The sequence below is a fragment of the Grammomys surdaster genome, unplaced genomic scaffold, assembly GCF_004785775.1.
Source record: "Grammomys surdaster isolate TR1022 unplaced genomic scaffold, NIH_TR_1.0 364, whole genome shotgun sequence".
Classification (NCBI taxonomy): domain Eukaryota; kingdom Metazoa; phylum Chordata; class Mammalia; order Rodentia; family Muridae; genus Grammomys; species Grammomys surdaster.
Window position 1 is genome coordinate 2,772,719 of NW_021604783.1, and position 25,184 is coordinate 2,797,902.

General features: G+C 48.8%; 1 protein-coding gene across 1 annotated transcript; it reads left to right on the top strand.

Moving 5' to 3' along the window:
- The first annotated feature begins 511 nt into the window (after positions 1–511).
- On the top strand, positions 512–12,626 carry Alox12b (arachidonate 12-lipoxygenase, 12R type). Its single transcript, XM_028780174.1, has 15 exons — positions 512–818; positions 1,702–1,906; positions 5,467–5,548; positions 5,687–5,779; positions 5,905–6,027; positions 6,294–6,397; positions 6,708–6,880; positions 7,100–7,243; positions 8,613–8,816; positions 9,016–9,102; positions 9,500–9,669; positions 10,075–10,196; positions 11,671–11,771; positions 12,085–12,255; positions 12,380–12,626. The coding sequence occupies exons 1-15, from the start codon at positions 672–674 to the stop codon at positions 12,557–12,559; spliced, it is 2,106 nt and encodes a 701-aa protein (XP_028636007.1). The 5' UTR covers positions 512–671; the 3' UTR covers positions 12,560–12,626.
- Positions 12,627–25,184: the final 12,558 nt, after the last annotated feature.

Below are 25,184 nucleotides of genomic sequence, written 5' to 3' on the forward strand. Positions count from 1 at the left end.
CAAACCTTTCCACCCTGGAGCTCTCTAGAGCATCTCTAATCCCTTGTGGCCTTTAGTCCCCTGGCTTCAACATTCTTCCCGATGTGTACTTCAGGTCCTGGGTTCTAACGCAAAAGCAAGAGGACACTAGACAACACATCTGCATCATTCCTTATGCCTTCCAAAGCAGGTCACTTCTGATTTTGGCCAGGTTCAGCATGAGTGCATGTCTCTGCAGCCAACGGGGGCGAACAGGAGGAAGGAGCTTATTAGTTTGATAAAGATCTGAAGGCCCTGCCCCGCCCCCTCCCCCAACTTCCCTGGGGCCCCGGCTCAGCCTGGACAGCCCCCACCCTGAAGGCTGCTTCAGCCGCAGCATCTTCTATCCGCCCTCTCAGAGGCAGACCCAGCGCCCTGCCTTCGGTTCCTCCCCATCAGCTCCTATAGGTCTCAAGCTCAGACGCCTGCTCACCGGCCACTGGCCCGGCCCCGCCTCACCTGCCTGGCTCACATCCCGCCCGCCAAGGGCAGCAGCTGCTCCCAGCTCCAGAGGCATTCGCGGGCCAGTGGTTCCCGCTGACTTCTCCATCATTCTTCACTGTCTTGCTTCTCTTGCCTACCTCGTTTCTAACTGTGTGGCCCTAGCCGTTGTGTTCGGGATTGAGCCCTCTCTTGTCTCCTGAAGAGCGGCCATGGCCACCTACAAAGTCAAGGTGGCCACAGGCACTGACTTCTTTTCCGGGACGCTGGATTCGATTTCACTGACCATCGTGGGGACCCAAGGAGAGAGCCATAAGCAGCGATTGAACCACTTTGGGAGAGACTTTGCCACGGGGGCTGTAAGTGTGCTCATGAGTGTCACCCAGGATGGATGGAGGCTTGGGGTGGATGGAGGGATCCCGGAGGCAGCCAGAGCTGGGCCAGGGGAGTGGAGAACCAAGAACAGCTCTGACACTGTGAGCTCCCAAGTGGCTCCCTAGCTCCCCTGCCACATTCATCCTCTGCTCTGTCTTCTCTCATCTCTTCCAACCAATACATCCTTCTCCCTCTACTTTCCTTTACTCATTCATCTCTCTCAGTTCTCTTCCACACCTTAAGGTCCCTTCCATTCTCACCCTTTTCCATCGCCTCTTTCCCGTCCTTACTCACTCTTCCTCAGTCAAGTTGCGTCACAACTGGCTTCCATTTGCATTGGATTCTCTGTGACTTCAAATGGCATCCGACCAGCCTGGCCAGTGGGGACCTGCTTTGGCCTGATGGAAGCCACTCTGTGATTTGGATAGCCTTCTGCTCCTATATGACCTGAGTAGGCTTCTCCATCTGTGTGGCCACTTCTGAATTCCTACATCTTCCTTGAGAAGTGGGAGAAGGGCATTCGTGAGACTCCGCTTCCCACTCTAGGATTACAAGATGCTAGGAAGTCCTGGGCATTGACTCTTTTGCTCCCAAGATTTCAAATAGCTCCTGCAGCCTCAAGTGACTGGGGCCAGGACCTTAGCAACTGGGAAGCATGGATAAGGCTGGGGTCCTTCCCTGACTTGGATAGGTGGGCCCAGCAGAGGGCAGCCAAGTCTGTCTTTACATCTGTGCCTTTCTTCTCTTTATCCTTGCTGGGTGCACGCTGCAGTCCAGGAGGTCAGTGTCGCTAATATGAGCAGGGTCTAGGTAAAGGGTAAGCCTACATTAACTGGCCAAGGCGCTCAGTCTCCATGTTTTGTGCAGGTGGATGACTACACGGTACAGTGCCAGCAGGACCTGGGGGAGCTTATCATCATCCGTCTGCACAAGGAGCCTCATTCCTTCTTACCCAAGGACCCCTGGTACTGCAACTATGTACAGATCTGTGCTCCCAACTGCCGTGTCTACCACTTCCCAGCTTACCAGTGGATGGATGGCTATGAGACCCTGGCACTCCGGGAAGCCACAGGTGAGGCCACCAACCACCTTATCCCATGCAGTGAATTTCCTTACTCTTGCCCAGTTACTCCAGATTGGCCACTTCAGGATCCTATCAAGCCAGTCAGGCACTAGGAAGTCCAGAGCTCTCCTGCCATGGCCAGCCTTAGTCTCCATTGTTCTCTGGGCTCAGCTTGGGGCTGCACACTGGAGCAACCCAAGTGCATGAGGCGGAGGGAGCACTGTCAGCTCATGCAGGGAGTATTCCCAGATCAGTCTTCCCCTTCACGTGTCACTCTCTCTTGACTCCTATTGGATGCCTGATGTGCTACAAGGATCTCTGTGGCTTTCTGGAGCAGGATTCTGTTTCTACAATAGGATGCTATTGTTTGCTTGAGAAAGAGTCTCTCTCTCTCTATAGTCCTGGAGCTCACTATGTAGTCTGAGAATCTAGAGATCCTTCTGCCTCTGCTTCCTAAGTGCTGAGACTAAAAGACATGTGTTACCATGCCAAGACTTGTATATGACAGTGGAGGTCAAAGGACAATTCATGGGGGTTGGTTCTCTCTTTCTACCATGGGAATCTTGGTGATCAAACTCAGTCATCTGGCTTGGGAGAAAGGGCCCATATCCATACAGCCAATCTCATTGGCCTGACTTTTTTTCTTTTGTGATACTAAGGATTTGAACTCAGGGCCTTATGCATGGTAGATGAGAACTTTAGAATTGAGCTATAGTCTTAGTGGTTTCCTAGCTAAATATTATATGCATGTGTGTATGTATATATACATATATATGTATATATGTGTGTGTGCATATATATATTCATACATGCATATATGTGCATATATATAATGTTCAGCTACGAAACCACTAAGAATACATATATATTAGTATATATATATATATGTATGTATATATATATATACACACACACATATGTATATACTAATAGTATATTACTATATTAATGGTATAGTATATATGTACTATATAATATATATATTATATACACAAATATATCTATACTAATGAGCCATTATGTTGCTTCAGAGACTCTGCTACCCCAGTGGGATACCTTAGTTTCCTAACAGGATTCATTGCTATCCCCAGTGGCCTTTTCTACCCAGCAAGGGTTCCGGGGCTCCCATAGGAGACCTCTTTATTCATGCAGGCATCCAGGCTTCTCCTGAATAGGGGAATGCCAGACCTGGTAGCACAGCGAAGCTGCCTTGCCTTTGAGGGGCTGTGTGGTTGCTCCTAAGGGAGGATAGGACCTGAATGCCTTTGCTGCACACATCCACCTCTGACATTAGTCTTCATCTAGTCACTTGAGTGAGCTTCCGAGGTGTGGCTGTGGCAAGGCACATGTCTTCTCTTAGACCCCTTGAGCTTCTGCAGGCTTCTGTCTATGTGGAAAGGGCTGTAACTCAGGATGCTGGTATCTGGTGCCCCATCCTTTCTGTAGAAGACTACCCATCCATTTGCCTATGCTAGAATATTCTCAGAGGAGGGAATGGGGTCTAAGTCAAGGGAAAGGAGAGGCTGAGGCTGGGAGGTAGGTCTGGGGGGGGGGGAGGATGTCATCATGGGAGTCACTGGGGACGCCGAGTACCTTCCCATGGTGATAGGTCTATGTGGCATGGAAGGGGATGGGCAGGGGACAGGCAGGTGATACGAGCTGGCTGGGCAAGAATGGGGTTGGGTGGGGTGGCTGCCACGCAACACCAGGGCAGGGAGACTTGAGTCATCTTTTGGGCCCTCGAAGGAGTGAGGCTCCCGCCCTGGAGATGGAGTCAAGCTGGGAATCTGGATTGCACAACTCCAGGGGGCACCACCATTCCCAGAGTGCAACAGGAGGAGCTGGGGCATGTGGAAGTATGATGAGGACAGCAAAGTGAGGGCCCTGAGAGAAACAGCAGGCTGTACTGATGGCACATACCAGCCTGGGGCAGTCAGTCAGGAGGCTGGAGAGAGAGAGGGTGAAGTTCCATCTCCAACTTCATCCATCCATCCAGTCATTTATTTCCTGGACATCTGGGTGCGTTTCCATATTCTTCTAAGTCTTGGTGCCTTCATCTGAGAAATGAATGAGCCACAGAACCCACTTCATAGCGATGATGCAAGGAAGCAGTGATATAACACATAAAAGGAAGTGGAAGAGGGCCTGAGTGTCATGGCTGGAACTAGGTGGGAGATGAGGGCCAGAAGCAGCCTGGTCCTCATTACACATCACAACTTACTTTCCCCTTGTCAAATGGACAAGACAGAACAGTTTCTAGTTGAAATTGTTAGGGCCAGAGGTATTTTGAAATGTAGATTTCCTTTAGAAGCTACACACATGTGTATGTTTGTGTGTGTGTACGTACATATATGTATATAATAGAGACACATGGTTTTCTTTTGAAATATTTATTTATTTTTGTCTTGTGTGTATGAATGCTTTTCCTGCGTGTGATGTTTATGCATGCCTAATGTCCAAATACACCAGAAGAGGGCATCTGATGGGTGCCAGGAACCAAACTTGGGTCCTCTGCAAGAACAACAAGTGTGTTTAACTAGCGAGCCATCTCTTTGGCCCAAATGCACACATTTAAAAAAAAAAACTTTATATTTGTATCTACAGGTTGGATACTTCTTATCTGAAATGGTTGGGTCAAAAGTGTTTTGGATTTTTAAAATATTTGCATATATTTGCTATCTCAGAAATGAGACCTAACTCTAACCATCTTTATGTTTTATTTATACCTTCTACCTTTAAGCTGAAGGTATTTATACAACATTTTAGTGTACCTGCATTTTTTTTTTTTTACTGTGACATGAGGACATGATGTGGAATTTTCCACTTGTAGCATTTTATTGGCAGACAAGAAGTTTTAGATTTTGAAACATTTTGGATTTTTAGACTAGAAATGTCATACTCATACACACACACTCACGTTATGTGAAACTTCTATCATCAGGGTATTCCTAATCACACATACTGCTATTCGTAATCAAAACTATAGTATGCCAGGTGAGTTCAATACAGACTGTATAGCCAGGCATAGTGGCACATGCCTGCAATCCCAGCACTCGCTGAGGCCAGAAGATCATGAGTTCAAGGTCAGCCTGGAAGACATAGAGAAATTCTGTCACAAGCAAATCCTGTATGTAGCTTCAGGTAAATTTAGAACCCAGACAATGAGTTTGGCATAAAACAAACTTGATTTCTACAGATTTTTGTATTTTGGATTTGTGGAAAGGGGTTATTCATCTTTCTTACTAGTTTGTTCTTGTGTACCTGAAATTATTAATATAAATACAGTGTGTTAGAAAGTGCCATGTAACTAGTGAACTCTCCAGAGCTATTGGTTACCATTAGTGGGTCTCGAAGAGGAATTTCATGGAAAATTTGAAGGGTATCGTTGGAGTATGGGGAGATTTTATCAGGGAGATGTAGTCTCCCTCTCCTGAAGAGGGCCTTCCCTATCCTTAGCTCCCCCTTCTTGTGAGCTGGTCTGAGGATGAAAGCGACCTTCTCTTTGAAGCCAGCAGGGGTGGGCAGGGGAGAGGGACAGCCTTTGAGCCTTCCCCCTTGTCTCACAACAGGAAAGATAACAGCAGATGACACACTCTCCATCCTTTTGGAACACAGACAAGAAGAGATCAGAGCCAAGAAGGACTTCTACCAGTGAGTGGGAGGGTGGAAAGGTCTGGAGTCCAGAGAAGGCCATGGGAGGTCCAGGGGTTGTGAGTGGCTCTGGACTGCTGTGCTCTGTCTGGAGTGGTGCCTGTGTGTCAGGGCCGTGAACTTGGCCTTTCTTTGCAGCTGGAGGGTCTTTGTTCCTGGCCTTCCCAACTATGTGGACATCCCCAGTTACCATCCTCCTCCCCGACGGTGCCGCAACCCCAACCGGCCTGAGTAAGGACCAGAAGCTGGCCTACCCCCCCCCCAACCCCCGCCGTCCCTTCCACAAGGCCAGTACTTGCCTCTCTCTGCTCCCTGGACAGTGGATGCCAGGTTCAAGCCCTGTTCTTTTCCCACAGGTGGGATGGTTATATTCCAGGATTCCCAATTCTCATCAACATTAAGGCTACCAGGTTCTTAAACTCAAATCTTCGATTCTCCTTCGTCAAGACAGCCTCCTTCTTCTACCGTCTAGGGCCCATGTGAGTGCACACGAGGGAGGATGCCTGCAGAGACGCCCTCCCTACCCACACACTTTCAGAATGTCTCCAGGTCAGAAAGGCTGAGGGAGTTGGAAAAACAGAGTAGAAAACCTGAATCTAGACATGCACAGACCTAGAAACAAAAAGACCCCAAGACACAGGGTTTAGAGCCCTCGGGACCCAGAGATTCAAGTAGGTAGGTAGCCTTGTCATTTTTCCTGTGCACCTAGTTTTCTTTTGACCTGTTACTCCCTTACACCTCCTAGGGCACTGGCCTTCAAGCTGCGTGGCCTGGTGGATCGAAAACGCTCCTGGAAGAGACTAAAGGACATTAAGAATATTTTTCCTGCTACCAAGACTGTCGTCTCTGGTATGGGGTGGCTCGTCCCCCAATAAAACACAAAGCAGCCAGGTGTTCTCTGGGGCAAGAGGTCGCCTCCTCTCATGGGATCAGTGGGCTCAAGTGGGAGCAATTGAAGGGCCATTTGAGAATGGTGGGCACACCCTTTTGAGGCTTCTTGAAAATCACCATCCTGGGTCCCTCTGGACGTTCAATGCAAAGTTAGGGGGCTTTTGTTTCTTCCAGAGTCATCTTGATGGCCACTGTTTTCTTTCTGATGTTTCTATCCCTGCTAGGGTGCTGTTGGGTTTCATTGTGACATTCTGTACTATTCTCCCAGAATATGTGGCCGAGCACTGGACGGAGGACAGCTTCTTTGGGTACCAGTACCTCAACGGTATCAACCCAGGCCTGATCCGAAGATGTACGCAGATCCCAGACAAATTCCCAGTTACAGATGAAATGGTGGCCCCATTCCTGGGTGAAGGAACATGCTTGCAAGCAGAGCTGGAGGTGAGACCCTGTCTGGCTTGCCCTGGGCATCTCACCGACTTCTCAGGCATCTCTATGCCTCTCTATCAACAAGGTCCATTCGAGTCTCACTTATGCTCTCACTTCTGTATCCCCTTCTAACTACTGAGCCTTGGGGTCAGTACCCTCTGCACCTAAGGCCTGGTGTGTAGGTACCCTATCTTAGTAACTACCTGCTTGCCTATTGTGATTCCCCTCCAGAAGGGGAATATTTACCTGGCAGACTACCGAATCTTGGATGGCATCCCCACGGTTGAGCTCAACGGTCAGAAGCAGCATCACTGTGCCCCGATCTGCTTGCTGCACTTTGGTCCTGATGGCAACATGATGCCCATTGCCATTCAGGTACCAAGGGAAGGTGTGGGTGGAGCTACTGTGTGAGCATGTGGCCAATGTTGATCCCATGTGCATGAATATTCCTCCGTAGGTTTACAATTGTGTAAGCCTTGTACTTGTGCATATGCGGGCAACTATATGTCCATGTCAGTGTGTATGCATGTGTAAAGTCCTGTGTACAACCTTGTGTGTGCATCTGAGAATGTGCCCATGTGTATGCATATCCTGATCCATGTATTCCATGTAGAGTCTGGGATGAGAACCCATCTTTTTACTTGTGCACACCGTTACTCTTTGTGCTTAAATATGAATCTGGGGCCCTGTGGTACACTCATTCGCAAGTCCTAGAAGTACAGCGTGCATGCTGTGACTATGTGCACAGAGATGACCAGATGTCTATGGGCCAGGAGGTTGGAGCTTGTCTTGCTGATGTCATTCATCCATTCTCCTGCAGAACAACCTCTGTGCAGTACTGAGGGATTCAGACTCACTAGCTTCCTAGTAGATCTGACTGGACAAACTGAGGAGGAATTTCTTCCTCACGGATCCTCACAAGGATTATTTATAAACTAGAAAAAGGTTCTTCTCTGGAGGTGTCCACCAAACCCTGGTTATCTGGCTTGTAAGTGGAACACATAGGCTAGATTTCAATGATAGGCTCTCCTCCCTCTCAAGTCCAGGAGCTGGGCACCCTTGACCTTGTACAGTGCCTGACCTTTTGGTGTTGGAGGTTGTGGTAGGCAGGATTATCAGAAGAAGGAGTTTCTGAGTGAGCCCCCTTTCCCCTCCCCTGCTGTTGGTGCTGCCTTCCCTCCCCCTTCTTTTCTCCTTCTCTTCCTCTTCTTTTTTTCTTTTCCTCCTTCTTCTCCATCTGTTCTTCTCACCCCCCCCCCCTTCTTCAGCCAGGAGTTTACAATCTTGTTCCAGGTGGCCTAGAACTCACTGTGTAGACTAGGCTGGCTTGGACCATATAGAGATCCATCTTCCTCTGTCTCCAGAATGTTGGAATTCAGGGTGTGTACCACCATGCTGGCCAGAGTTGCTGCTTCTTCTTTCTTCTTCCTCTTCCTCCTTCTTCAGTTTTTGAGATGGGGTTTTTCTGTGTTACCCTGGCTGTTCGGGAACTTGCTCTGTAGACTAGGCTGGCCTCAAACTCAGAGATCCACCTGCCTTCTTAAAGAAAGTGGGAGCTTCTGTGTAGGGGCAGGTCCAGGAATATGCTTCAGGCACAGAACATAAGAGCAAATGTGGGGAGAGAAGAAGGACCCTGCGATGCTCAAAAGACAAAAGGACTGGAGTACAGAACTCTTGTCTTCTTCAGGGAAGGTTCCTGTCAGGTTTCTTCTCTCATCAACCCTCCCACTTTCCCCACCTCTAGCTCAGCCAGACTCCTGGGCCTGACTGTCCAATCTTCCTGCCTAATGATTCTGAGTGGGACTGGCTGTTGGCGAAAACATGGGTACGCTATGCTGAGTTCTACAGCCACGAGGCTGTCGCACACTTGCTGGAGAGCCACCTCATAGGGGAAGCTTTCTGCTTGGCCCTCCTGAGGAACCTGCCCATGTGCCACCCCCTGTATAAGGTAAAGGTTTGGGGGGGAAGAAGGTCTTGAAAGCTCCTGCTCTGTGAGGAAGGGAGGGGGTTCAGTGAGTCCTGGGAGGCATCTGGGGATCCCTAGAGACTTCCCAAAGTGAGGGAGTCTGATGTGGTGGAGTAGGGGTGCTGAGGTCGTTGGGGGCAATTTCTGCTCTCCTCATTGTCCTCCTTGCCTTCCTGCCCAGCTCCTCATTCCTCACACTCGCTACAACGTCCAGATCAATAGCATTGGGCGGGCCCTCCTTCTCAACAAGGGAGGTCTCTCTGCCAGGGTAAGACTCTTGCCCCGACTCCAACAAGATACTTGTTTTCCTCTGGTCTTTGCCATTACTTTTAAAGCAGAACTTTCACTTGCTTAAGATTCTGGGAGTTGGGGCCTGGGGAAATGGCTCAGTGGTGTGTCTGAAGAGAGCAACAGCACACACACACAGACACACACACACACACACACACACACACACACATATATAAAGTAAATCTTTTTAAAAAGATTCTGGGAGTGGGACAGAGGGTAGTGTTTGAATTGGTGCTATCTGGGGTACAGAGACAGGGCTTGGAATGTAAGGGTCCCTGGACCTCGGGCGGGCTGGGTCCCTGGAGGGACTGAAGTAATGCAGCATTCAGGAATCAGGCTCCAACGGATACTTAGGTAGTTTTCTCTCCCTTAAGGCCATGTCCCTGGGCCTAGAGGGCTTCGCACAGGTGATGGTTCGGGGTCTGTCTGAGCTCACCTACAAAAGCCTCTGCATTCCCAATGACTTTGTGGAGCGCGGGGTCCAGGATCTGCCTGGATATTATTTCCGTGACGACAGCTTGGCGGTGTGGTATGCCATGGAGAGGTGAGGCGGGGAGAGCAGCAGGTGGTACTCAGGTAGACAGACACCTGGAGTGTTGAAGCAGTGTGGGGACTTCTAGGGATTTGGGCTTGAGTGTTACCTGTTACCTGGGGCTTGCTCATACATCTGCCTCCTGGGCCTGAGGGGCCCCATTATCCTTGCTTTGGCCTCCATCCCGTCTCTGCTGGACAGGCCTCAGGCCCCTCCGGGGCTCTCGGCTGCTTTAGGGCCTCCCTTGGCTCCTTCTGGTAATTGCTCTGAGTAGTTTCTGACCTTGTCCATAACTCTCTCTACCCTCTCCACCAGCCTTGCTACTACACGTCTGGGGTGGCTCTGAGGCCGGCCAAAGCTAGTGTGACCTGGGGGGATATAGGAGAAACTCTAACTGTGGCTCCACCTTCTGTGCAGGTATGTGACAGAGATCATCACTTATTATTACCCAAATGACGCAGCCGTGGAGGGCGACCCGGAATTGCAGTGCTGGGTGCAGGAGATATTCAAGGAGTGTCTCCTGGGGCGTGAGAGCTCAGGTATGGGTGTGGGGGCTCAGACCGGCCGGGGCTCAAGGAGCACCTCTAGGCATGTCCCCATGACTTTCCTGGCTTGCGCTTACCTCCCTGTGGCTGAAGAAGGCCCAAACACTGTCCTAGGATCTTCACAGAGCCTTGTCCTGGGCCACAGAGCAGCGGCTGGGAGTGGAAGGTGGGGGTGGGGATAGGGGATAGAGCACTGGTATCTTGTCTGAGCTCAGACCTAGAGGGGTCCCAGTCCTTCCTAGGAACAAACCTTGTGGACTTGGAAAATGAATGAATTGTGACATTCCATGAGAAAGAATAACATGCAGTAGTAAAGGAGCCAGGGGCCGGGCAGTGGTGACACACGCCTTTAATCCCAGCACTTGGGAGGCAGAGGCAGGTGGATTTCTGAGTTCAAGGCCAGCCTGATCTACAGAGTGAGTTCCAGGACAGCCAGGACTACACAGAGAAACCCTGTCTCGAAAAAACAAAAAACAACAACAACAAAAAAAAGTAAAGGAGCCAGGGTGAGGGAGGGGGTGGGCTGAGGATGAGGGTGAGGGATGGGAGGGTGGCAGGCTCCAGGAGAGCGGTGGGAAGCATCGTAGCACTCAGGCACACACTCAGTGTTCAGCGAGCAGCTATGGTGTGTGACTGCCGGCTTCTGAGGGTGCAAGGGGGAATGAGACAGGAACTGGTGTTGTCCTCAGGATGTTCACGGATTGGACTGAGGGTTTGAGGTAATAGGCATCTCCACTAAGGCAGAAGTAGAGCAGTTTAGGGGAGCTTGAGCCAGGAATGAGGGATCTGGGGGATCTGGAGGAGGCGGCTCATCCAGCTTGGAGTAATGCATGTATGGTGAGGGGATCCATGGTCTGGGTGAAACTGGGCCTCTTGGGTGACATTTAGTAAGAGTTGTGCTCAATGAGGTCAGCATGTGTCCTTTCCTGATGGAGGCTGGGCTTCTGGGTGTGAACTGCATGTGAAAAAGTTCAAGGAGGTGGGGCCTGTCCTCCTGCAGCTAGCTGAGGCAGGGAGCAGCAGACTCCCCGGGGCAGACACCAAGCCACACACCCTGGCTAAAGAGTTTGGAACTTTCCTGAGCATAAGAGAGGGCACTAAGAGTTCTGCAATAGAATCAGACTTATGGGTCAGAATATCAGCACACACAGATGGACAGGGCAGTCTAGATGATGCTTTGGTATCCAGGAGGGAGGGGATGGGGGACTTGAGGATAGGGGCCATGGGGATGCAGAGAACTCCAGAGAAAGCTAAAGGCTGGAAATGACTGAACTCAGTCCTGGCCTGGCCTGGGGAAGGGGTCTTTTGGCCATAGGAGGGCAGAGCTCTTTGAATGAGGGACATCTCTCCCCAACACCTCCACCCCCGCAGCCAGTTGGACTATTGACAAGACAGGGTGAGCACCCTCTGCTGGGCACCAGGCCTAGTCCGGGACTAACACTGCATGGTCTGTTTCACAATCCCTCAGGCTTTCCCACCTGCTTGCGAACTATACCTGAGCTGATCGAATATGTCACAATGGTCATGTACACCTGCTCGGCCAGGCATGCAGCTGTCAACTCAGGCCAGGTACCTGTGCTCGCCAGCCTCAGCCCCAGTCCGCCCAAACAGCGTTCGAACCTCAAACCAATCCACTACCCCTGGGCCAGCCCCTGCTTGTCTTAATTGAGTACCTCTTCAACCTCAGTGTCCATGGTAACCCTGCTCCAGACTCTGTGTCCCGCCCACCGGAGGGCCCATCAGGGATAGCAGCATCACCGATCCAAACCAGGGCCTTCCGGGGCAGGGGTTCAATTCAACCACCACTGGAGAGGGATGCCCAAGTTTGGTTGGTGGGAACTGGGTGTTTTCTCATCCAGAAAACCTTTCGACTCCATTTTAGCTAGAGTATACCTCTTGGATGCCCAACTTCCCGTCATCCATGAGGAACCCCCCGATGCAGACCAAGGGGCTGACTACTCTGCAGACGTACATGGACACGTTGCCGGACGTGAAGACCACGTGCATCGTACTCTTGGTGCTCTGGACGCTCTGCCGGGAACCCGATGACAGGGTGCGGGGGCTCTTGCGCATCGGAGGCGGGGTGTCGGGAACAGGGAGCAGAAAGTGGGAGGCAGCAGAAAGGATTGGGTGGATGGCTTGGCTTTGGTCCCAGCGCCTGGTTCTCTGTTCTGCAGCGGCCGCTTGGCCACTTTCCAGACATCCATTTTGTGGAGGAGGCCCCTCGGAGGAGTATTGAGGCTTTCCGTCAGAACCTCAACCAGATCTCACACAACATCCGACAGCGCAATAAGTGCCTCACCCTCCCGTACTACTATCTGGACCCGGTGCTGATTGAGAACAGTATTTCCATCTAGTTCACCCTTCTGCCCGCCCTCTCCACACACTGCCTCGTATTTTCCAATAAAATCACTTCAAACATTGTCCTGTTCTGAGAGCATGTGGAGGTTTACTGAGCAGTAGGTTGTGGTCTGGGGGTGATCATATACACGGCCATGTTGTTCTTTGCCATCCGGGTAAGCACAGGGCAACAGCAGGTTCCAGTCCTAGTAGGCCCTAGAGATTCCGGCCAGGTTGCTCCTGCTGTGGAGCTCCTCAGTGAAGTGCTTGTCTGGTAGGTACCCAGGCACTGCTGAGGATGAGGAGGGAGGAGAAACGCTGGGATTTGGACCCTACCTTTTAACTCAAATTTCTGGTTCTTCTGAAGTGCCCTCCTACAGAGACTTAGTCTATTCAATTCCTACATAGGAGAGCCAAATCCTAAGGTGAATCCAGTTTGAAACATAAACCAAGTACCACTCCAACAAGACCATCAGCCTACAAGAAACCTGAACTGCCCCAAGCTACAATTCATCAAAACTCAGACCCGGGACTCGGCTCAATCTACTGGGAATCCTATCACCCTAAGCCACACCCTCAAGCTCCCTTATGCCACTGGGAGGAGCCCACCCTGCCAAGGGCATCCTTCAAGACTCCCATGCCCACCTTGGGCTTTGCGTTACCAAAGCACACTCTAACAGGCGTGACAGCTCACAAAAGCAGGGAGCCTGGAACACAAGAACCTGGTACATGGCATTGACCTCAGGAAGTGAGGCTATTGGCTTTTGGTGGAGGGTGGGGGTAGCTGCCTGGTGGGTAGAAATATTGGGCATCCAGGAACTGAAGTCAAGCTGATACCCCAAATGTAGTCAGTACGGAGCACTGCTGCTGTGCAATCCCCTCCTGTGATGCTGTTCACACCCTAGGTGTGACACTGGCCACTGAACAACTGAATTTGGTAAGATCAGATGAGGCCAGGGCAGCTAGGCACACAGAAGGCTCTAAGGAGGAGCCAGCCAAGCTGAGGCCTAACGAGAGGCTGCCTTGAAAACAGAACCTGCTTGGGTGGGGAGTGGGTGGCGGTGGTGATGGGTGCGAGGGTGGTGTTGTAGCAGTTTCCTCCATGTCTGAAACCTTCTGTTGCAGAGAACCTCAATAGGACAGACAGTAAACAACTCAGAATAGCTTCAGAAAGTCCATGAAACTGACTAGATCGATCCGATAGGCCTTCCCCTCCCCAAAGAGTAAATAAACAGTAAAGACCCCTGCAGACCACTCTCAGAGAAACCAAGATAGGGTTTTCAGTGTAGCCAACCACCTGGAAAATGCAGAGACCCCCGGAGCTGGCTGGAAAGGGCAATCTGACCCGTTGAGCTGCCGGCACCAGGCTCCCAGCTTTTGTGAGCCATCATACATGTTAGAGTGGGCTTTGGTAACTCGGGGGCTGCAGGCCAGAAATAGACGCCTCACTTAAGGTCAGACTCAAAACCCTCACAGAACTACTCCGGGGCTGGAGAAACAGATGGCTCAGCACTTGAGCACCCACAGAAGTCCATAACTATGCAGAACTCCAATGCCAGGGTGTTTGACGCCACCTACTGACCTCCATAGTCACTAGGCACACACGAGGTGCACAGATGTGTATGTGAGCAAAACGTACATATAAAATAAGTCTAGCAAACCAACCAACCAAACCTCCCAACCCAAACAAGCGGTGGGAGTGTGTGTGTGTGTGTGTGTGTGTCTCATCTGATCTTACCATATTCAGTTGTTCAGTGGCGAGTGTCACACTTAGGGTGGTAAACAGCATCACAGAAGGAGGGGATTGTACAGCAGCAGTGCTCTGTACTGACCACATTTGGGGTATCAGCTTGACTTCAGTTCCTGGATGCCCAATATTCCTACCCACCAGAGGTCTTGACTGTTTATTTACTCTTTGGGGTGGGAGTCCTGGAGCTCTGAGTCCCTCCCCACTGTCCTGTTATTGGAGAATAGACATTGACAGTATTACCCACAAAGCCTGGGATTTGAAAGTCCATGCTGACTAACAGCTGGAAGGCATCACTGCTTCCCAGGAAAGAGGGTTGGAAGTTGCTGGAAGGCATCACTGCTTCCCAGAGAAGAGGGTTGGAAGTTGCTGGAAGGCATCACTGCTTCCCAGGGAAGAGGGTTGGAAGTTGCTGGGAGGCATCACTGCTTCCCAGGGAAGAGGGCTGGAAAAGAGGAAAGGCAAGCCGAGGAGGTTGAAACGGCCAACTCCATAGAGTGCCGTACTGGCTGTGCTCCACTAGGGGGCAGACTGAGCGCTCTGTGAGCCTGCAGATGTTTTCATTGGCTGGCAAGGTTCTTCTTCTTTTCTTCTCCTTCTCCTTCTCCTTCTCCTTCTCCTTCTCCTTCTCCTTCTCCTTCTCCTTCTCCTTCTCCTTCTCCTTCTCCTTCTCAGGCTGGCCTCGAACTCAGAAATCCACCTGCCTCTGCCTCCCAAGAGCTGGGATTAAAGGCGTGAGCCACCACTGCCCGGCAGTTTTTTTTTTTTTTTAGTCTTATCAGCGTTGAAATGGAGAAAGAATAGGAAGGGAAGGAAGATTCAGGTTAGGGGAGTAATAAATTCATCTAATCGTAAAAACAAAAACAAAAATCTAAACAGAACAAAATCTATAGGGTTTGGAGAAAAGATGGAAGGGGACATGTCCTAGAAAGGTTACTTTTCAACTGTTGGAGTTGAAAAAGAATAAAACAAAACAGTATCTGCTCAAGACACCCCAAGACCAAGTCTTCAGCATAAAAGAGATTGATTTGCCCTGGAGGTCCAGAAAAATAAAGGGCAGGGAATAAGAGACAAAGCCAGGAGACAGAAGATGTAAAGAAAATACCTTGTATCTGTACGGGCGTGCCACTGGCCAATAATAAATGTGATGGCCTATAGCTTAGGCTGGAAATAGGAGATGGAACATTGTGTAGGCAGAAAGGATTCTGGGATACTGCCAGTCATGGGAGATTCAGCTGGGCAGAGGTAATGAGACAGATGCTTGGTACCTGAGCACAGGTAATCAGCCATGTGGCAAAATACAGATTAGAATAAATTGATTATTTTAAGTTATGAGTCAGAGAAGAACCTAGCTATGTGGCTAAAGTATTTATAAATATATTTTGAGTTGGAATTTTATTTCTGGGAGCATGGGGCTGGGAGAAAGAACCAGACCTAACTTCTACAAGAGCATGAGGGAGAAGGGGAAAGGAACAAGGGAGAGGGGGAAGAGTATTTGCCTTGGAGGAGGACAAAGGACTGTCTCTGGATAGAGAGGAGACAGATGTGACTCATAGGCAAATGGCAGTTTATAAAGTTCAAGTGAAAAACCTTGTGTTAGGATAAGGTGTTAATTTTAATTGGGGATGTTAATTGGGTGAGCCAAAGGGAGCTTTTGATTGCTGGATTTTAATATTTTGATAGCTAGACCTTGGTGGTCAGCCTCTGGAGGAGGACATGGCCAAATAAGGGAACAGATCTTGGTGGCTGGCTTTAAGAATGTAATCTAACAGTTTTTATCAAGTCAAAGGGAATGAGGGAAAAGGGCAAGGCCTGCCAGAGCCATGTTTGCCACGCTTGAGCTAGCTAGAGTTCCTTCAGGAATCAGGGCAGAGCCGTCAAAGGTCTCAACAGGGCAGATGGTACCATCTATGCCAAAGTGCAGTTTGTTCTCTGACACCAGCTAGCACAACCTTTGCATCAAGATGCAAATTAAAGACGAAAAAATAGAGCAAATAGCAAAAATCCAAACTAGCGAGGGACAAGGGAGGGCCACAGAGGCCCTGCCTAGCATTAGGAGTCACAGCCTTGGCAGCAGGCTGTAGCTGTTCCGGGGATATACTGTCCTCCTCTACAGCCTGCCAGCCGCTATGGTCCTGCTTTGTTGACCTGAGCAGTGGAAAACCTGCTGGTGGGATGCTGCTGCTGCAGCAGAGTTGGGGTGAAGCTACCAACTAGGCCTCCAGTTAATGACCCTAGTACAGAGCCCTGGAGGATGATCCTGGTTCAGTCAGTATAGAGGACAGAGGGGTCTACCAGGTGGTGGACGGGGTGCTGATGAGCGGACTCCAAAGCCTGGATTCCTTCCCCCCAGTTTTAGTTGTCTGGTTTGCTGCCAGGGACAGAGGTTGCAGGTGCCTAAGGAAGGCGAAGGAGTAGTGTTTGTGCCACAGGAAGTGTGTGTGACTTGTATTACTTTGAAGATGTAGAATTCTGAGATTCTGCTTTCCGGCCGTACTTTTGGAAACCCTGTGAGGTGCTGTCTTAGTTTGGGTTTTATTGCTGTGAAGATACATTGTGACCATGGCAACTTCTACATTTAATTGGGGCTGGCTTATAGTTTAGAGGTTCAGTCCTTTATTATCATGGTGGGAAGCATGGCAGCGTGCAGGCAGACATGGTGCTGGAGAGGTAGCTGAGAGTTCTACATCTTGATCCACAGGCAGCGGAAGGAGACTGTGTGCCTCACTGGGCATAATTTGAATATAGGAGACCCTGACACCTGCCTCCACAGTGACACACTTCTTCCAATAAGGTCACACTTACTCCAACAAGGCCACACCTCCTAATAGTGCCACTCCCTATGGTCAAGCATTCAAACACATGAATCAATGGGGCCATACCTATTCAAACCACCACAGGTACAATGCCTGGACAAACCATGAGGGAGTACTCTAGGGACCAGCAGCCTCCCCTCCAATCTCCTTGGCTATGGCTTCTCAATGCGTCTTCTTTCTCCATGGATGGAGTAGCCTCCCCTCACTCCTCCCAAGCAACTTAAGCCAGTCACTGACTCTGGATTAATAGCGGGGGTGGGGGGTAGAGGGGAGCAGGGGAGAAGCAAAATTGATGGGAAGAGAAAGGAGCCTAGTCACGCCTCCCACCCTCTCTCCCTGATGTCTTATTTGGGCATGGTTTCTCTCCCCAAGACCCACCTGACCTCTAGTTAGAACTAGTTCCTCTTCTTCTACAATAGTCCTCCATAGCCCCATTCAACTTTCTCCTCCTCCTCCTCCTCTCCCTCCTCCTCCTCCTCCTCTCCCTCCTCCTCTTCCTCTTCTTCCTTTACCACCACCTCCTTCCTTTTCTTCTTCTCCTCCTCCTCCACCTCCTCCTTCTCCTCCTTCCTCCCCTTCTTTTCCTCTCTCCTCCTCCTCCTTCCTCCTCCCCTTCTCTTCCCTTCTCTTCCTCCTCCTTCCTCCTCCCCTTCTCTTCCCCTGCCTTCCTCTTCCTCCTCCTCCTCCTTATGAGTATGGGTGTCTTACAAGGTTGTCAGATTCCCTGGGACTGATGTTACAGACATCTGTGTGTAGCCATGTAAGTGCTGGGAATCTAACCCTGGTCCTCTGGAAGAATAGTCAGTGCTCTTAACCACTGAACACTTCTTGCCCAGACCCCCAAATCACTTCCCACCCTTGCCAATGCCTCCCATTCTGCCTTCTCCCCCACTTCCCATCATCCCCCATCAATTCTATGGCCGTAGAGATCCACAAGCACTCTGGCCTGCTCTGCTCTTCTGAAGCCAGAGCCTAGGCCCTGCCCCCTTTTCTGTCCCTTTCCTCCTCATCAGGTCCCTCTCACTAGCCTGATAGAATAGCTGGAGTCTCAGCTGGAACCAGAGATAGAGTTTAGAGTTTGGTGTCTTGCCTCTTGGAGATAGGGGCACCATGTGCATTTGCAGATATCTATGCAGGCAACACTCGAGTGCACACACACACACACACCCGGCGGGGGGGGGGGAGAGTCAGAAACAGAGAGACAGACAGAGACAGAGAGAGAAAGATAGACAGAGAGAGACAGAGAGACAGAGACAGACAGAGAGAGGCAGTTGTCTTCTTACTTTACCAGTTTGGGGTAATATTTTTCTTTCTTCTTAAAATTAGCCAGAGTCTCCTTTTGTAGCTCAGCCTGACCTGAGTGCTGGGATTACAGACAGCACTATGCCTCCTCTTTTTCCTCTCTCCTCCCTCCTCCCTCCATTTTAGGATTATCCTCTCACTCCTCCCATGGCCCTGCAGTAGTCCTCTGTCTTTCTCAACAGGTGTGCTTGCATCTTTCCTTCCAGACTTTTTCCTTTGACGTTGAATTGATTCAGTTACTTACATTTTAAAAAATAAAATCACTTTAATTTTATGTGTACAAGTGTTTTCTCTGTGCACCATGTGACCTCTGGTGCCTGCAGAGGCCAGAAGAGGGCCTTGGATGCCCTGGAACTGGAGTTATAGACAGCTGTGGGCTATTATGTAGATAGTGAGAATTGAACCTGGATCTTCTGGAAGGGCCAAACTGATCTGCTCTTAGCTGATGTGAACTGTTTGCTGAGCTAGCTCTCCAGCCCTGGTAATGAGGTTTTAACATTCTTTTACAGAAGGAGGGAGGTGAGAGTCCCCGGCTTTTCACCTGAGATTTTAAACACTTCTACCCATCTGCTTGCTGATGCTAGAGTGTGTAGGGACAGAAGGCTGATGGGGTGTGGGCAGTTCTTCATTGGTGCAGCATCAGTGTTTAAGAGGATAGAAAAGGGGGCATTACAGGAACATGGAAAGGGAAAAGAACCTGACTCCCCAGAGTCTGGTGAAAGCCCCTCGCCATCTGACAAACAAGATTCTCAAAATTTGCTGTGAAGGTTGCTGCCACAGACTTAATATTCCTTTCTTAATGTTTTTAAAGTTAACAATATGACTCTACTTTTCCTGCTTCTCCTGGGAACCAGTCTTTACTCGCTTGCCATGCATTTAAATAAATTCTCTTTGTCTCTCAAAGGTTGGTAATTTTTTTTTTTTTAAAAACTGGTCATGCTACCAGGCTTCTTCCACACACTGTTTTTACACAGCATTTTGTTGCCCTGTAAGAGGAAAAAAAATCCACTTTTCCTCTCTTGACCATTTCTTATTCTAACACTCGTGGCAGCTGCTGAATGACTGCTGATGTCTGACAACACCCTGACCTGAACTGTGACCCGAGCTTGCTAACATGTATCAGTGTGTAAACCGAGGCATTCCTTTCCACATCTTGAAAGAAGTGTTACATTTTGTTCACAGCTGAAGGTTGCTGACCAAGATAACTGTTTGCTGGGACCTGAAGGCAATGAAAAACAACAAACAACAACAACAAAACAGAACAGGCAGCCTGCTATAGTCTGTCAGCTGTCAGGGTGGCAAGCCAGTGTAGTGACCTTCTTGAGCTCAATGTGTGGCTACCTCATCCTGGGGAAAATGTTTCCTATACCGTGAGGCACACCCCCCCCCCCACACACACACTTCCTCTCTCCTCTCCTCCTTCTTTCTTCTCTCTGGAACCCTGGAGCAAGAACCAGTAGAGCATTCGTGGCCAGCCTTTGTGCCCACCAGCCCAACTTTCTTTCCTCCTGTGTTGGCACCCACTGTTTCCTGGGGTAGGAAAGGAACGGAATTTGTATGATTGGCATCTGTACCCAACTGCTCCACTCCTGATTAGAATTCACAGTCTGAGAAATTGTGGGTAAGTTTCTCCTTTTTGTTCACTATTAGAGATTTTTAAGGTCCAGGAAGTCCCAAAAAGTTGGGCTTGGCCTCCTGTCCTCAATTAAAGAGAAAAGAAATAAAGAGAAAAGAAATAAAGAAAATTGAGGCCTACCTACTGGGCCAGGACAGAACTAAACTGGAAGAGTGCTTGCTCAGGGTGGGGAATGTGAGAGAGACACACTGTATTTTCAACAGATAGCTAAGTAAGAAAAAGAGTCTCACTACATTTAAAGAATATAGTAAAAAATGTCACCTTGCGAAAATCCTCCCTAGACAGCATTTTCCTGAATCCAAAATATACGCTCCAGATTGCACACCCAAAATTGCCTTCCGTTTATCAACTGCACTGTGTTGAGTTTGCCGGTTGTGTACCAACGTGAGGCAGGCTGCACTCAGAGCAGGTACAAATGCTTTAGAAATAGGAGCCTGTGAGACCCAGACTAAAACATTGCTGAAAAACTTTGGAGTGCATGGTCTGTCAATCTTCTTTCTATCTATCTTTCTATCTATCTATCTATCTATCTATCTATCTATCATCTCTGTATGTATCTATATATCTATGTATCTGTGTATCTATGTATCTATGTGATATTTATTTAAATAAATTCTCTTTGTCTCTCAAAGGGTTGGGTTTTTTTTGTTTTTATTTTTATTTATTTATTTATTTTTACTGGTCATGCTACCAGGCTTCCCACACACACTGTTTTTACACAGCATTTTGTTGCCCTGTAAGAGGAAAAAAAAATCCACTTTTCCTCTCTCGGCCATTTCTTATTCTGAAACTCGTGGCAGCTGCTGTATGACCTAGAGGCACCTGCTGATGTCTGACAACACCCTGACCTGAACTGTGTGTGTGTATGTATGTATGTATGTATGTATGTATGTATCTATCTATCTATCTATCTATCTATCTATCTATCTATCTATCTAGATTCCAGACCCATTCCCTATACTTAGCATGCCCTGGTTTGTTCCCTAGTCCTGCTTAAAAGCCCCAGAGAGATGTGGATGTGGTGGCACATGCCTTTAATCCCAGTGTTTGGAGACAGACACTGGTCTACACAGCAAGATCCAGACAGTCAGGGCTACATAGAGAGACCTTGTCTTACCTATCTTAAAAATAAAGTAGACAGCACTGGGGATGGAGGGAAGGAAGGAGAGAGGGAAGTGGGGAGAGACAGAGACAGAGAGACAGAGACTGAGAGATATTGATTTATGTCTCCAGTGCGGCACACTAGGAAGAAAACAAGTAAAGACATCCGGTGGTCTCCAAGTCCATCTTTGGTGTCCTGGCAGAGGCTTAGGTTTGACTGGAGGACAAGGAGCACACATAAGCATGCAGGCCTGGTCCAGGTGTGATCTAGTCCTCACTGTCTCTGCTCCAGTCTTTCCTGCAAGGTGATCTGAAGACCTGTCAGACGTCCGTGAAATCTCTTCCTGGTAGACAAGTTCCTCTTCTGTCTGCACCAAGCTTTCCTTCTCCCAGCATGTGTGAGATTCCTGGGGAATCTGACTTTCCTTTGATACCATTATTTCAATTGTCTGATAGCCAAAGAGAGGGCACAAGTCTCTTTAGAATATTGTTATTCCTGTGGGACCACTAATTTGAAAAGTTAATACGGTATTTCCTTGGGGCAAATGTTACCTATAACAGCCTTCTCTTCTCCCATGGCCAAAAGCCCAAGGACTATCTGTGTACTGTGTGCGTATGTGCGCGTGCCCGGCAACTCACTGTGACTGAACCCAAGGCCTGAAATTCATACCATGGAATGCTTAAGAAAGTACTGAGAAAAGAAAGATTTTTTGAATGACAAAAGAATGCAGAAATAGAAACTTTCCCTTCAAAACAGACTCTTAGAGAGATGGCACAGTGGTTAAGGGTACCTAACTCCTCTTTCAGAGGACCAGAGTTCAGATAGGTGGCTCACAATTGCTTGTCACTGCTGGCGCCCTCTTGTGGTGATCAAGCACACCTGTAGTGTGTTCTAGTATAGTCATGTAAAGGGGTTTGCGGGGGGGGGGGGGAGAGAGAAAGAAACGGTCTTGGGAAAAAAGGCTAATAAGAATGAGGTCGTTAGCCTTGACCAGGGAAGAGCAAAATAAGACAATATTATGTCAAGCTTATCCAGAATTATAGTCTTGGACAAACCATTTCTCAAATGATCAATGTGTATATATGAAGAACTGACTAGAATGTCCAGGTACGATCCTACCCATAGTGGGCTGGGCCCTCCCACAGCCCCTCCCACATCAATTGCTAATCAAGAGAATTCCCACAGACTTGTCACAGGCCAGTTTGATGGAAGCCTTTTCTCAATTGAGACTCCATTCTTTTAGATGACCCTAGCTTGTGACATGGCAAAAGTCTTTTCTGTAACAAACTAGTGCAAGACTGTCAATGCAACCAAGCCATGTAACCTCCAAGATTAATATTTTGGGTTTTTGTTGTTGTTTATTTTGTTTTTTCTTGTTTTGTTTCATTTTGTTTTTTTTTTTGCCAGATGAAACAAGGCTGGAGGGTTTATTTGGAATTCCACCACACCTGCAATAACAGGGCTCACAGGGTCACAGGCTCACAGGCTCACAGGCTCACAGGGTCTGCACTGAAGCCAGCGGTGGCTTCTTTAAGCTTGGGTAGAAACCGTCTTCAAGGATTCACTACAGCTAAGCGCCACTGGATTTTTCCCTTTTCTCGAAGATGATAGTTCATCTCAAAAGAGGGTCTGGAGAGATGGCATTTGCTGCTCTTTCAGAGGATGAGGTTCAGCCAGGGACTCAGGCCAGGTGGCTACGAGCCAACACTAACTCTAGCTCCTAATGACCTGATGCCCTCTTCTGGCTTCTTCAGGCACTGCACTTAGGTGCACCAAACAACATGGTTTTTAAAAATAAAAAATAAAAAAAATATATATTTATGACAGACATCAAAACAAACTATTTTTGGGGGAACAACAGCGCTCCAGTTCACAAGTGCATCTGTGCACCCAGGTCAGGTTTGAGGTTATAGGCTGATGAGGCCACGCTCACCTGTGGCCTCTTTCTGGCAGCTGCTATAGAGGAAAGGTGGTGCCCTAGCAGGAGTCTGCCCATGAATCAGTAAAGCATCAGGTGTCTAGATTCCAGAGAATGACAAGTGTCATTCCTCAGATCTCAGAACATCAGAACTCAGGCTGCCAGACTCCCTGGGCTACTTGGGGGCTGTTGGTGGCAGTGGTGAGACACCCACTCCCCCACTCGTTTAATAAGTACATCTCAACAGGATGTGTCCTGCCTTCTCACTTCTTGTACTTCCTTATTGTACATTCTTACCTGGAATCCCCCCACCCCCACCCCACTGTCCCAGGAACCACAGAACCTGGCTGTGTAAAACCTGCCCCTTCCTTCTGAGATCTGTAAGAAGGGACCCTGACTCTGTCGCACAGCCTGAAGTCTTATCAAAGTTCCTGCCATGTTCTCTATGGTATAGGGGCTTGAAATATCCTCAGAGCCCCATCATGAAGCTGTCTGTCTGTCCAAGCCATTAAGAATTCTTCTAATAAACTACTCATCTAGAGGGACAATCTATCCCAGTGCCCCAGACCTGAGACTTCTACCACCTATCCGTTCAGCCATTTTTTTAAGACATAAAAAATGGTTGGATGTATCTTGTGCCTCGGTACAGGGCTGGGCAGATGACATCTAAAGTTGAGAAGGTTTAGTTTCTACCTTCAAGAAAGTCATGGTCTAGTTGAGAAGACATAGATAAATTAAGACAGGGCTTTGGGAATTGTTTGGATATTAATTCCTGTATTCAGGATGTGCTTACTGAGAACTACTGCTGTGCTAGATGTCATGTTCTCCCAAGCTTACAGTGACAGAGGGAAGGTTGGAGTTCACACAGCAAGCCTGTAAGGTAGTCTCAGAGTTGCAGTGGAAAGCGGCATCTCAGCTCCAAAATGCTTATCTTGGAGGTGACCAGCATTACTTCCACTCAGCCCATTGGCCAGATTCAGTCATGTGGCCCCAACCCAACCCAGCTAAAAGGTCAGTTGGAAAATATTGAGAAGGCCTCATGATTCTTAGTGGGTACAACCTCATCGTGGGTTTCTGGCACTCAGTGTTTGGAAAGCAGCACTCTTCAGGAAGTTAAATACTGAGGCAAGTAAGTGAAGGGAAGAAGTCAGCTGACGCTTCACTCTTCCCGCCTCCAGGCTGCGGAGGGTGGGCTTCAGTTCTTGTGTCTCAGCGGCTTGCTAGATTTCTAGTCCCACCTGAAACGGCAGGGTTTAACAGCTGAATACTCAAAGCCATGTAGTTTCACCTCCTCTTATGACTTAAGCAATCAGGAATTGTTTACGTTTTAGTGTTTGGTTTTTATTTCTTTTCTTTTTTCTTTTTCTTTTCTTTCTTTCTTTCTTTCTTTTTTTTTTTGGTTTTTTTTTTTTTTTTTTTTTTTTGGTTTTCTGAGACAGGGTTTCTCTGTGTAGCCCGGGCTGTCCTAGAACTCACTCTGTAGACCAGGCTGGCCTCGAAATCAGAAATCCGCCTGCCTCTGCCTCCCCCTCCCAAGTGCTGGGATTAAAGGCGTGCACCACCACTGCCCGGCTGGTTTTTATTTCTTAAAAGGATGTGTAGGTATGTGTGTCTGCAGTGGGTATGTGCATGTGAGTGCAGGCCCGTGGAAGCCAAAGACATCCGATCCCCCCAGGGCTAGGGCTGGGTTTGCAGGCAGTAGTGAGCCACGTGATGTGGGTGCTGGGAACCAAACTCAGGTCCTCTGGAGGAGCAGTGCACACGCTTAACCACTAGCCATCTCTCAACCCAAAGGACTTGCTCATCGACAGAAGTCAAAACAGTTTAAGAAATGCCTAACTCTACATCATTTTTTGGCACAGGGAGCATCAATGAGAAATGAACAAACAGTTCAAGGGCTATCTGGTTCTCAGTGCCCTTCCTTCCTTCCTTCCTTCCTTCCTTCCTTCCTTCCTCCCTCCCTCCCTCCCTCCCTCCCTTCCTCCCTTCCTCTCTTCCTTCCTCCCTCCCTCCCTTCCTTCCTTCCTTCCTTCCTTCCTTCCTTCCTTCCTTCCTTCCTTCCTTCCTTCCTTCCTTTTGGTTTTTCAAGACAGGGTTTCTTTGTGTAGTCCTGGCTGTCCT